Source organism: Chenopodium quinoa, unplaced genomic scaffold, assembly GCF_001683475.1.
Source record: "Chenopodium quinoa cultivar QQ74 unplaced genomic scaffold, ASM168347v1, whole genome shotgun sequence".
Taxonomy (NCBI): Eukaryota; Viridiplantae; Streptophyta; class Magnoliopsida; order Caryophyllales; family Amaranthaceae; genus Chenopodium; species Chenopodium quinoa.
Genome location: NW_018744118.1, coordinates 689,757 through 704,381, shown reverse-complemented (window position 1 = coordinate 704,381; position 14,625 = coordinate 689,757). Strand labels below are relative to the sequence as shown.

Sequence of the window (14,625 nt, the reverse complement as noted above, 5' to 3'; positions counted from 1 at the left end):
CATCTTCTATCATGATGTGTGATTAATCCATTGTTTTTTAATTGATTGCATGTATCATCATATGCCTAGATACCCGTTTAAGGTTTTCTCATTAGGAGAAAGTCTTGAATAGTCCCCGGTTGGGACTGTTCTTGAACGTTTACTCTCACTTAGGTAGTGAATGTATGTCAGTTTTTTTCGATTTTAAGGAACATCTTGGCTTAGCATTTCCTCGATCACCATGTTCCCTGGGTACATATGTGGGTAAGTAATTACCTACGTCGTGTACTTGGAGAACTGGGGGGAAATGCTGCCGGATTTTCCTTAAAATTGGAAATCTGATATACATTCACTAGTGAGAGTAAACGTTCAAGGATGGGTTAGGTTGGAGTGATAAGGACCCTTTGGAAGCATATATGCATTTTTGTATCTATATGAATGTTATATGCATGTTGTGTGTTTGAATTTAATTTATATATATAATAGATGTAGCAATTATACATTATTCGTAATATGTTGCCATGTTTAGAGACAATTTACTTAGTGGAGAAGGATCGTGGATGGATGTATGGTAGACGTGATACATTGGAATTCTTTAATGGGGTTCAAGAGTTTTGCGAGACGGCTTCATCTTATTAGCGTAGAATGGGTTTCGAGTGCCTCTATTGTCCTTGTGTTGATTGTAATAATGTGAAGGTGGTCAATAGTGTTAATATCATTAGAGATCATGTAGTTTGTCGTGGGTTTAGGGTTAAATATCATGTGTGGATTTGGCATGGGGAAGAAGGAGAGTACAGTGGGGATGTTATTGGGTATGATGTGCATGATGATAGAAGCAATGATATCCGTGTGGACGAGGAATACAAGAATGATGAACATATTGTTGATGATGGTGCTGAGGAGGGATTTGAGGATGATCATGTGGATGAGGTTGAGGATGAGGATGAAGGTGTGGATGAGATGATGCGTTGTTTTGAAGGTGACGTGTTTGAGTCATTATCGGAGGCTTCTAAAAAGCCTTTGTATCCTGGGTGAAAAAAATACTCCAAACTATCAGCCGTGCTAACTCTTTTTAACATTAAGTCGAAGCATGGGTGAACGAACAATAGTTTTACTTCCTTGTTGAGCGTGTTAAGTGAGATATTGCCCGATGGAAATGAAATTCCTAAGTCTTACTATTACGCTAAGAAGCTCATGTGTCCATTTGGTTTGGAGTATAAGAAGATACATGCATGTCCTAATGATTGTATTCTTTACCGAAATGAATATGAACAATTGGAGGAGTGTCCAAGATGCAAGAAGTCGCGCTACAAGCGCAAGAGTTGCAATGCTGGTACGAAGGGACCTCCTGCTAAGGTGTTGTGGTATCTTCCCATAATTCCAAGGGTTAAGCGTCTGTTCTCTTTACCAAAAGACGCTAAAAACTTGAGGTGGCATGTAGAGGGAAGAAGGAAAAAAGAATGCTGAAGCACCCAGCCGACTCCCCGCAATGGAAGAACCTTGATATGAAGTTTGGGGAATTTGGTGATGAAGTCAGAAATTTAAGGCTTGGTTTATGCACGGACGGGATGAATCCATTTGGCACTCTTAGTACCCAACACAACACATGGCCGATACTTTTAGTGATCTACAATTTGCCTCCTTGGTTGTGCATGAAACAGAAATTTGTAATGCTTTCACTCTTGATATCGGGGCCAAGGCAACCTGGAAACGACATAGATGTGTATCTTGCGCCATTGGTTGATGATTTGAGAAAGATGTGGGACGAAGGGGTTTCCGTGTTTGATGCTCATAAGAATGAGATGTTCACATTGCGTGAAGCTCTTATGTGGACCGTTAATGATTTTCCTGCATGTGTCAACTTGTCTAGGTATAAGAATAAAGGGAAAAAGGCATGTCCCATTTGTATTGATGATACGCCAAGCAGACGCCTTGATCATTCTTTCAACGAGGTGTATTTGAGGACAAGAAGGTTGCTCAGGCGCGATCACCCGTACCGTCGGCAGAAAAAGGCTTTCGATGGGACGGTGGAAGAGGGGACTTCTCCTAGGCCACTGAATGGTGAGGAGGTTTACGCTCGGGTTAAGGGTGTACGAACAGTATTTGGGAAATCTGAAAAAGCGGCGGAATCAGTTGCTCTCTTTAAAAAAGAATCAATCTTTTGGTTGCTCCCGTACTGGAAAGAACATGACGTTAGGCACTGTCTTGATGTAATGCATATAGAGAAGAATGTGTGTGACGCTTTTCTGGGAACGCTGATGAATATTCAAAACAAGACAAAGGACGGAAAGGGTGCACGTTTAGATTTGGAAAAGATGGGGGTGCGTCCAGAATTGTGGGTTCAGCAAAGGGTTAGTAAGGGAAAGGAACATGAAAAGGAAAAAGAAATGGGTTTGAAAAAGGGAAAGGGGAAGAGCAAGGGAAAGGGAAAGGCCGCGGATGCGTCGAAGAAGAAAAATGAGGGAAAAGCTAGAGAGGGGAAGGCCTATTTACCTCCAGCTTGCTACACATTGTCAAGGGTAAAAAAATGGATGTTTTGTGAATGTCTGTATGGCATTAAGGTTCCATCAGGGTACGCATCTAACATGAAAAGATTTGTATCCTTAAATGGAGAATTGAAGCTGACAAGTATGAAATCCCATGATTGTCATGTTCTGATGCAAGTTTTTCTACCAACTGCAATACGTGGTATTTTGCCAAAGCACGTGAGGGAAGCTATTACAAGCTTTTGTTCGTTTTTCAATACAATATGTACCAAAGTGCTTGATCCTTGTACACTTGATGCTTTACAGGCGGATGTGGTTGTGACTTTGTGCAAATTTGAGATGTACTTCTCGCCCTCGTTTTTCGACATAATGGTGCATTTGATTCTTCATTTGGTGCGTGAGATTAAGTTGTGCGGTCCAGTGTTCATGAGGTGGTTCTATCCTTTTGAAATACACATGGGTACATTGCAAGATAAAGTTAGGAATCGGGCTCACCCGGAAGGAAGTATGATTCAAGGGACCGTGGCCGAGGAGATTGGTAATTTTGTGGCCGACTATATAGCCGTTGCTGAACCTATTGGTATTCCTACTTCTCGACATGAAGGTAAACTTGATGGTCATGGCACAATCGGGTCAAAACGAATGTCACCTGATCGAGAGTAGTTCTTACAAGCACACCTTTATGTGTTGCACCATGTTACAGATGTTCACCCATATTTAGACGAGCACATGGCTAGTTTGCGTGATGAGTTTCCGTCGAAAGGTGAAAGGACACTGATGCAGTTGCACAATAAGAAGTTTGTGAGTTGGTTTCGTGATTGAGTGATGGGTGGAATGGATGAGAGTGTCACAGCTACAGTAAGGTGGCTTGCTTATGGTCCTAGGGATGATGTTCACTCATTTGAGGGATATGACATAAATGGGTACGCATTTTGGACTGAGCGTCAAGATTTGAAATCATCCTCGACCCAAAACAATGGTGTAACGGTTGTGGCATCGTCAAGGGAGTTTGCAAGTGCTAAGGATAAATCACCCGTTGATGCAGAGTTGTCCTACTACGGTCGAATTCAAGAAATATGGGAGCTTGATTATTGTGACTTCACAATTGCTGTTTTTCGGTGTAAGTGGGTTGATAATATCAGGCGTAATGTCAAATTTGATGACTTTACTCTTGTAGATCTTGGCAACCTGAATGATAGTGCGGAACCATTCCTCCTTACATCTCAAGCTAAGCAGGTGTTTTACGTATCTGACCCTGCCGACTCAAAATGGTCTATTGTGCTAGCCGGCAAAAGAAGAATCCTTGGCGTTGGAGATGTCGAGGATGAGGAAGAATATGATGCCTTTGATGACTTGGCACCTTTCACTGTTCCTAGACCTGCTGTGCCAAATGAGATAGACGACCAAGCCAATTACATGAGATCAGACCACGATGAAGGAATATTAGATTGAGGTATTGTATATTTTCTGTTAGTTTGAATTGCAGGCGTAGAAAGAATTAAAAAATCACATTTTAGGTGAAAATGAATGAAATTGTTGAATTACTTGCCCATTTTTCTTATATTCTTTTAAATGAATAAAGTAACTTGCATCACCATTTTCTATGTTTATTTGCATTATAATTCAGCAATTTATATATGATTATAAGTTTACCTTACAATTCAGCAGCTAATAACGTGTTATGTTTGTAATGACAGGTTCTAACATCTAATGGCGGACGATCAATACCGTGTTCGAGTTTAGGATGTTGAATCTAATGATGATGATTCATCTAATGATGGGGACCAGCTGTATGATGTGAACAAGGAACCTGATTTGGGTGAGCCAGAAGATCAGGCGCAAGATGTATTATAGAGAATGATAGATGAGTTTGAAATTGCAGCTGAGCAAGCGCCTCCAATCGATAATGCCATTATGGAGCCGTTTCGTGAGGATCAAAGTGGAGGGGGGGTGCAGGCACCAGCGAAGAAAAAGCTGAGGGGTCCGACGACAGCTTTCAAGAAACTTGTTGGTCCTATGGTCTTGGAGTATGACAGGGTAGGGCAACCCTCAGGTAAATGGCGTCGTCAGTATACTGGTCAAGTTAGGATTTGTGCGCGCAAAATCCCCATTACGCTTCATATGAGCGACGTACCTACAGGCTTGATTGACACGTTTTGGAATGATACCAGGGTAAGTTTTTTTTATTCCACATTATTTATAAACAATTTCAATTTATTGTTATGTTATGGGCAAACTAATAATGTTTGTTATTTGTGCTTGCAGAGTCTATTTAACATTCCAAATGAGTACGCCAAGCGAAGGGTGTTTGAATCCTTACTTGCGGCAAGATTCAGAAGCATCTAGTTTGTTTCACTTCTTGTTATTCATTTTCGTATCTTAACTCATATGTATTTATTATACTAGTCAAATTTGAACTTATTACTTTAATTTTTTGTAGTACCATGAAGAAGATAAATCCTCGATCTCCTCGAGGTCCTACATGGAAAGCACCCAAGGTAATTCACCCATGATGTTGTGATTTTCTTACTTTACAATGCTTAAGATGTTGCTTATTTGCTATGCATTTTGATTCATGTGCTTTGTTCCTCATGCTAGTGCGCACAACAGGAAAACGGAGTTGACTGTGGCCTATACGTGATGAGATTCATGTATGACATAGTGATGAGTCATTGTACAAACACACGTCAGCTTGAAGAGGTATGCCATTTTGGTTGAAATTGCATCCCAAAACCTCTTACTTGCTCTTTTCTTGTAATCTCAAGCATTAGGTACCTATAACTAAGTGATTATGACATGTTTTAACTAGTTATAATATCAATAGACAAGAAATATAGAAAAAAGGCATCCTAGTAGCCAAAATGGCCTTACTTGAGCCATTTTGGTTGAAATTGCGTCCCAAAACCACTTACTTGCTCTTTTCTTGTAATCTCAAGCATTAGTCACCTAACGAAGTGATTATGACACGTTTTAACTAGTTATGAGTTCAATAGACAAGAAATATAGAAAATAGGCATCCTAGTAGCCAAAATGGCCTTACTTGAGCCATTTTAGTTGAAATTGCGTCCCAAAACCTCTTACTTGCTATTTTCTTGTAATCTCAAGCATTAGTCACCTATAACTAAGTGATAATGACATGTTTTAACTAGTAATGAGTTTAATAGACAAGAATTATAGAAAATAGGCATCATAGAAGCCAAAATGGCCTTACTTGGGCTATTTTGATCGAAAATGCGACCTAAACCCTCATATTGCTATTTTCTTGTAATTTCATTCCTTAGTCACATTTAACTAACCCCAATTATTATTAATTCACTTCTACTAACTCACGTTTTGTGTATTCTAAGTTTTGCAAGGGGCAAACAGGACAGCCATACACGAGCGAGGAACTCCATGTAATTCGAGAGATGTTGGCGACCTACATCACATTTAATTTGTAAATATCGTTTACTAGCTAGCTACTTCATCAATCCTAGCCTTAGATTACTAATTATGTACTATATACATTATTATAACTAATTAAAATTGTTTGTAGGTAACATGAAACATTTTTCTAATTTATATCATCTCTTGCGATTGTTATTATTATTTATGTTTTGTTATTAATAATACTAATTATTGTTACTATTATCATAATAATTATTATTATTATTACTATTATAATATTAATAATTATTATTATTAATATTAATATTATAATAATAATAATAATTATTATTATTAATATTAATTTTATAATAATGTTTATTATTATTATTAATATTATAATATAAATAATATTGCAGCCAAACAAAAAAAAAACATGTCAATGGCAACAGCTAACCGTTGCCAACTCAAGCAATTGGCAACGGTTAACCGTTGCCAATTTTTTTTTTTTTTTTTTTTTTTAAAAAGGGCACCATGGTCAATGGCAACGGTTAACCGTTGCCAATTGCTTGAGTTGGCAACGGTTTTGAACCGTTGCCAATTATTTTGGGATTTGGCAACCCTCAAATACGGAACGGTTCAAAACCGTTGCCTTTGGGGGGGTTTGAACCGTTGCCAATTTGCTCTTTTCGTGTAGTGATATTTTTAGGACTTCCTTTTTCAATATGAAACTGATCGTGCTCTACAAAGGAATAAAATGTTTTATGATATTGTGGAGTTAGAATTCAGCAAATCAGTCATCCCAAAGAAAGATATTGAGCTTTTCTTTTTCCTAGTATTTGAAAAAGATCATTATTTTTTGGTATGTTTTAACACCACCACAGAGCGTGGTACAATGGAGGTTATTGATTATAGTGAAGGCTCTACAAAAAAACAAGAAATTTCTTAAAAATCTGGTATGGCTCAAGATTTTGTTAGATTATTTTAGAAAAATGATTAGAGTTTAGTTGTTTATCTTGGTCTTGTTCTCCATATATTTGTTCTGACTATATTTGTTCTACCTGTTTTTATTCTTATTTTAATTTTTTTGTTCATTTTCAGAAAAGCGCATTTTCATATTTCAAGGATGGTCAAGGAACTATACAAAGTGTTGTTTTGTCGAAAGAGATCAAGTCTATGGAGTCTGAAGTGATTGATTTACTCTGGAAGTCTTCAGATGATGATCATTTGCATTGTGGAGTTGCAATGATGAGGCATATGGAAACATATATGGGTTTACAAAAGTGGAATTCAGGTTTAAAGAAAAATAATGTAAGTCTTTCATATTTCATGCTTGTTGTTGCAATTTACAGGCCATGTTCCTACCTAAAATACTTAATTATTTGCTTATTTGTCAAATGAGCATATACATTGATACCTTTTTTGTCTTGTGATTCAATGATTCAAATGAGAAAATACTTAAGTTAAGATATTATAAGTTCAGGTTAGATAAGTTACAAGATTAGTCGAATCAAAATTAGAGAAGCAAATTGACGGTTTAAACGGATGATACTGTTATGCGTTACATCACAATGTTCTTCCCTTGTTCTACATTTATTCTTGTTATCTTGTTTCGTTCTTCGAATACTAGTCTAGTTGGTGATAAAATCATTGGTTAATGTTTTGTCTAATAACATGTTTACAAAAAGTCACATGACATGATTCTGCAGGAAGTGACACTGAAGCCATCACAAAACAGAATTAGGAGTATACAGATACTGAGGAATAGATTCCATATTTCAAAAATAGATTCCATCATTTTTTTCTACGTATTTCTGAAATATGAGATGATAATAGAGAACATACCTAGCAACTGACATGAGCAATGTTCACTAGCAACTGTCATCATACCTAGTGAAGATGCACTGTTTGTCTGGGTTGTATTAGTGACAAACTTCGATTCTGTGTTAGAACTTAGTTCTTGTCTAGCCTCTAATAAGTTCATTTGAATTCTATTTTGCTCATTTTAATTCTATTTTAATTTTAATTCTATTTTGCTACTAGCTGAATCAAAATTTTGCTTTCTAAGATGACCTTCTGCAACTACTAAACTATTGCTTCCCTATACTTACCCTGATCTATTGCTTCATTTTTTCTCTTTGCAGGTCATAATCATTGAAAAACTTCGTTTGATGTATTGCTTCGCAATTATTTCAAGTGAAGTAAATACTGTTAAACATGTTAAAGAAATTATTCAAAAGAAAAAAAAAGGCTAAGGAACCTAGCCTTACAACTGAAGAAAGCTAGAGTCAGCAATCCAAGAGCATTCAACAGAGAGAATTGAAGACTGAAGTTGATCAATTGTTAGGATGTTCTTAGGATTTATATAGAACAATAGAAGTATTAGTTTTTAGGGTTTTTCTACATAGTAACCTCGTTTTTTTTCACTTTTCTACGTTGTGACCTAACATATATGACTTTCTACGTTGTAACCCTAAAATACGAAAATTCACTACATTGTGACCTCGCCGTTAGACTGCCGTTAGTTGCTTCCGTTAAAACCCAAAAAATAATTTTTTTTTTCATTTCCTCTTCCCTTTTCCCTTCTTCCCTCCATAACCACCAGAGTTGCTTCCACCATCCCCTTTCCCTGCTTTCACAATTGCGACCACCACCAACATGACCCCAACCCCCCAGAAATAATCAAAGAGTGTCTGCCAAACATTACTAAACTCAAAATCGTGCTTCAAACACAAAATAATAAAAGGCCAAATTTTCAGAATTGAATTAAAAATTAGCAAATATTAAACATAACAATGTATATAAATAATCTCTAAGATCTATAATATTCATCAATCAAACCAATATTAGACCATAAATCGCCAGTACTCAATTTGGGGGAAAAAAAAAATCAAAACCTTACTTCAATAATATCGAAATAAAGAGTGATGATACAATTAAAGTTGAGTAGAGAATACCCATTTAGTAGTGAAACGAAATGTTCAATCATATATCACAGTAATACAAAATAATTCAAATTAACTAGTTTCAAAAGTCAAATTCGATAATGTTATTGATATGAATGTGGCCCCAATTTTCAATCTAAAATACCCGAAACATTATAAAACCATCCAAAATTGGATTATTGTGAATAAAAATTGAGACTTGGAAGAAAATATACTTGCAAATCACTACCAATTATGCAATTAATATCCGACCTTGGGATTCTTCGGAGCAAAAAACTGTTAGCCATGGATGAGTAGCTTTAGAGGAGAGAGAAAAAGGAATTGGAGTTCTACAGGGAGGAGAGAGAGAGCGAATGCCAACCAGTTTCACGGGGTCTGGTTTGGTGGGCTTTTGATTTTTCGAAGGGGGTTTTGGGGTTGGCTGTCTGGTTTGGTGGCGGTGGTTCCAGAGTCTATTTGGTGGCGGTGATTCCTAGGTTGGCTGGGGTCTAGTTTGGTGGCAATGGTGGTTCTAGGGTCTAGGTTTAGCTGCAGCGCCGGCACCAAGGGAGGGGAAGGGGAAGGGGGTCTGGGCGGTGATGGTGGTGGTCGCGATTATGGAAGCAGGGAAAAGGGATGGTGGTGGGGATGGTGGCAACTCTGGTGCTTATGGAGGGAAAAAGGGAAAGGGGAAGGGGAAGGGGAAATGAAAAATAAAAAATAAAAAATTATTTTTTGAGTTTTAACGGAAGCCATTAACGGTAGTTTAAGCGGGGTCACAATGTAGTGACTTTTCGTACTTTAGGGTTACAACGTAGAAAGTCATATATGTTAGGTCACAACGTAAAAAGTGAAAAAAAACGAGGTTACTATGTAGAAAAACCCTAGTTTTTATGATGTTATCAATGGGACAAATGATCAAATTTGACAAATGTGTTTATGTTTATTTTGTTGTTATAACTTTTGGTATGTCAATGTAATGGAAAACATTTGGTAAAAGTTGATCTTATTAACTAAGATGTTGCTCATTTGTTAAATTAGCAACTAATTATTTGCTCATTTGACAAATGAGCAACTAACAATTTGCTCATTTGCTAAATGAGTAAAAAATCAATTGTTCATTTGCCAAATGATCAAATAAATGTTTGCTTATTTTACAAATGAGTAACTAATTATTTGCTCATTTGATAAATGAGCAACTAACTATTTGCTCATTTGACAAATGAGCAACTAACTATTTGCTCATTTGACAAATGAGCAACTAACTATTTGCTCATTTGCTAAATGAGCAAAAAAGTGATTGCTCATTTCCTAAATGATCAAAGAAATGTTTCCTTATTTTCCAACAAATGAGTAACTAATTATTTAGAAAGTGTATATCATTTCACAAATGAGCAAATAAATGCTTGTTGATTTAATGTATGATTAAAGAAATGTTTGCTTATTTCAAATGAACAATTAACTATTTGCTCATTTCAACAAAATTAAAATCACAAAATTTCTATATGAGGGGATGTGCTAAAAATATTAAAGTTAAAATTTGAGCTCAATTGCATTTCGAGGCATGATTATTATAACAAATCCCTCAACATCTTTTGGCCATTGGTGGTATTTTTAATCTTATTCTTCCCAAACTTCTTTCTCCTACAAAGTCTGTCAGTCTTATAAATCAAAGCATACTGAAAGAGTGACAAACAGATGCACACAATGACAAGAACAAAAACAAATAAAGAAATAACAAGTACGACCTACAGTTAAGAATTTATATAAAAATATTAAATCTTATATTTATATAAAGTTATCATTACACTTTTTCTAGACAATTTCTAATATCATGATGACTCAATTCACCACAACCTCTACATAATCTCTTCTTTTTCTGGTTTTGTTCTACAACCTTTTCTTTTACTCCCTTCAGCCTTTTTGCACTTCTACCTCCTGTTTCAACATTTGGCACATCAATCTCAACCCATTTCTTTGAAGTCTCTTCATTTTATACATTAAATCCAGTCCCTTTATTCTTTGAAATTTTTGGAGATTTGACAATTATTTCAGTTGGCACACTAGCTCCAATCAATAGCTCAATGTCTTGCCCTTTGTTGTTTGCACTTCCAGCTGTTGTTTCATTATTTCTTGCAATCCTCTTAGCCTCCTAATCCTTTCTTATTCCTTGAATATTTATCACAAGATCTTGAATATCTTCATCTTTGCCTTCTGCTAAACTTACACAAGTGTGTATCTCTGACCATAAATCATTTAACAATTTTTTCTTGTCAATTAAATTAGCACATTGCTCCAACAGGTTTCCACCTAAGTCAAAAATTGGTTTCTTCAGTGCCATAGTAGTCCATCTGTGTAGCATATACTGCTCAGGAATGGTTTTAAACCCTTTTGCTTTCTAAACCCAAATCATATGTCTACATGGAATTCCTTGTCTATAAAATAGCTTGCAAGAACATGTGGTGTCATAGTTAGTTGGATAAAACAAAACATCAAATGTTCTAATCCGATTTCCTTCACTTACTTTTGCAACTTCCAATCCATTTTCTTTCTTCAATACATCAACACCACAAGAAAAACAAGAAATTTCAACCTCATATTGAAATTCATAAAAGACAGAGTTAGTATATAAATGTGAGGCATGCTTTTCTATCCCTAGTGGTGTTTTGCACTCAGGATATTTGTGCTTTGAATCATTATCATTCTGACCTTGAGTGTGTCTTTGGGCATCAATTGTAGCTTCATATCTCAAGTAAAACTCAACAAGTGACACATGAGGATTGATAAAGGAGCAGAAAAAGTTGTTTTCACTTTCGGATCTCGATGTTGTACGCATTATTCCTCCAAGGAACACATCTCTGAAATATGCCGGAATCCACTTGTCCCTTATATTGTACAAATAACCTAACCACTCATGTTCTTTCAAGTGGTATTCAACCATCACCTTGTTCCACCTTTCTTCAAACTCAGCAGGTTCAATTTCAAGATGCCAAACGCAATCACATATTTTATTTAGGAAACCAGTTTCTTCTTGCATGATTGATTTCTCCACCTTATCAGGTAACTTTTTCATTATGTGCCACATACAGAAACGATGTTCAGTATTCTTAAACACACTTTTAATAGCAATTTTCATTGCTGGATCCTGATCCGTGATCATACAATTAGGTTCATTCCCACCCATTGCCTTGAGAAATGATCTGAACATCCACTCAAATGACACAATATCTTCCTTTGCTATGAAACCAACAATAAAAGTAATGCAGCTCTTATGATGGTCAACCCCTGTAAATGGAGTAAACATGTTGTACCTGTTTACACATATAGATTAAATTTTAAATGAGCAAATAATTCAATTCTCATTTGACAAATGGACATTAAGTTAAGCCATAGTTATAACATAGAAATAAATTGTAATTATCATGTATTACCTATTGGTTTGGTATGTGGTATCAAAGGATACTATATCACCAAATAGAGCATAACTCTTTTTACAAGGGGGGTCTGCCCACAATGCTCTACAAAGGCAATAATCTTCATCCATCTCAAAATCAAAGAAAAAAGCGCTCCACATTAGCTTTTTGTTAGTAAAGTTATCCACGAACATTTGAGCATCACTTCCTTGAATGTATGCTTTTAAATCTCTGTGAATTCATGAAATCTTGCTTAGATGCACCAATGTTATCATATCCTCCAACAATTTCCTTCATCATTCGAAAAGTTATAACGGGACCAATATTCACCTATTTAAAAAACAAAACAATTTTTCAAATGAGCAAACAATTCAATGCTAATTTTTCAAATGAGCAAACAACTTTTATTAAAACATATAAGAGTGTCTATTTAGAACAAAAAAATTTATATAAATACAAAAGTCTTTGAAAGTGTTACCTTAGAATTATTCACAATTATTTTTTTGTGCAAAATGTTCATTTTTCTCCCCTTTTTTTGAAATAGATTGCAGCTAGGTGTATAAAGTGGATGCGTATGTCCCTCATGGAATTGTGTCACCATGTATTTGTCATCATCACAATGCTTTAGTACCATGTGTGCTTTGCATCCAACACGGGTGACTAGTCTCTTCCTTGTGATTGAAGCCTTTCTTTCATTGTTTTCTTCTTCTTTGTCATCTAAATTTATCTTAACATTAGGCTTTCTCTTCTCTTTGTAACCCTCTTTATTGCATAGTCAATTTTTGCTTCTTTTTTCCGTTTTAGTGGTAGACTTCCTTGTGTTGAATCCCGCAGCATATGCATAAGCTTTATAAAATGCAAGATCCTCATCAACGTTATTAAACTTCATCCCTAAAGCTAGTTTTAACTCATTGGAGCATAATGGAATCCATTCTTTTGTTCCTCTAGGAGTTAACAAAGGTGCTACTTTAGGAGTAACTACTACTGTAGGAGTAAATGGCACATTACCATTCGCATTAAAATCACCATTACACTGTTCGTTATTGCTAATCATTTCTGCAGAATATTACAAAAATAAAGTTAAGAACATAATAAAGTAGAAAATATAGCAAGTCAATAACACAGTAAAATAGAAAACTAAATAAGAGAAGAGGGGGAGCAGTAGAAGGGTGGCAGCAGTTAGGGAGCAGTATCAGGGGGTAGAATAAGGGGTTGAATAGCAAAAGGTAGACTATGTTCTTTACTACAAAGTATGACATGTAAGAACTCCCAATTTGATTTTTACTATGATATATTTGATTTTTGTCATTTCTCACCATCTTCTTTACACCATACCATCACCACCATCACCACCACCACCAAACTCTATCTCCTTTCTCTGCCTCTGCACCCTACCACCACTAGCAGCATCACCACAACTTGTGTCACTCTCACTCCCCAACCACCGCCACTGTTCCCTACACCCTACCATCACTAGCTTATTTTCCTCATTTTCTCATTTTTATATTTGCTCATTTTTTTTTGTATTTGCTCATTTTAATTTTGTTTGGTCATTACATTTTTTCTATATTATTTCACATATTTAGGAAATGAACAAATAATTGAATGCTCATTTATCAAATGAGCAAATAACTCAGTGCTCCTTTGTGAAATGAGCAAATAAGTATTTAGGAAGCACAAACCCAACAAAACAAACTATCCTAGCAACAGCAACAAGATGCAACAATGATATCACTATATCAAATACCATTGCAACTTTGCAAGCTAGGTAAAGGGTGCCTATACCACCTCCATCAACTAAAAATTTTAATCACTACTATTAAACATGGATGCGAAAACAAAGATTATAGGTATTTGCAATGTATCCATATGAAATCATAGCAATAGAAACCGACAATAGTACATCTATAATAAAGCACCAAACATAGCAGTGCTAGTTGTTCCTATGATGAATCCATATATCACACTGTTTACATAATGAATCTAGAAAAAGAATGTACCACCAAAATCACAAACACAATGACACTCTTACACAAGTCTCTAAATCACATAAATCGACATTATGAGGAATAAAAGCAGTACAACAATTGTCCTAATATCACAAAAAAGAAATTAAACAATGTTCTAAGAAATATTTATTACAATACTCTCTAATTGGTTTATTATGAGAATTTCAAGTGGCTGACAACTTGTAAGTTGATAGAAGCCATGCTCATTATACTTTTTCTATATTATTACACATATTTAGGTTTGCTAATTTTCAATTTATTTGCTCAATTTAAATTTGATTGCAAATAAGAACTTAATAACATAGGAGCATAATAACATCATTCGTAAATAAGTACATTGTAATGAATATGCTGACCATAAATATAGTACTGAATTTAATTCGAAATAAAAATTAAGCCATTGTCAATGATTGTACAACTCAATTCTTTGAATAACTCAAATAATGCT

The 14,625-nt window shown here is 35.6% G+C and overlaps 1 protein-coding gene across 1 annotated transcript; it reads right to left on the bottom strand.

Moving 5' to 3' along the window:
- Positions 1 to 10,907: 10,907 nt before the first annotated feature.
- Positions 10,908 to 13,639, bottom strand: LOC110692604 (protein FAR1-RELATED SEQUENCE 5-like). Its single transcript, XM_021869634.1, has 6 exons — positions 13,504 to 13,639; positions 12,981 to 13,224; positions 12,187 to 12,399; positions 11,349 to 12,066; positions 11,280 to 11,306; positions 10,908 to 11,153 (listed from the first exon to the last, which is right to left on the bottom strand). Exons 1-6 carry the CDS (start codon positions 13,637 to 13,639, stop codon positions 10,908 to 10,910), a joined length of 1,584 nt encoding a protein of 527 aa, XP_021725326.1.
- Between the last annotated feature and the right edge of the window lie 986 nt (positions 13,640 to 14,625).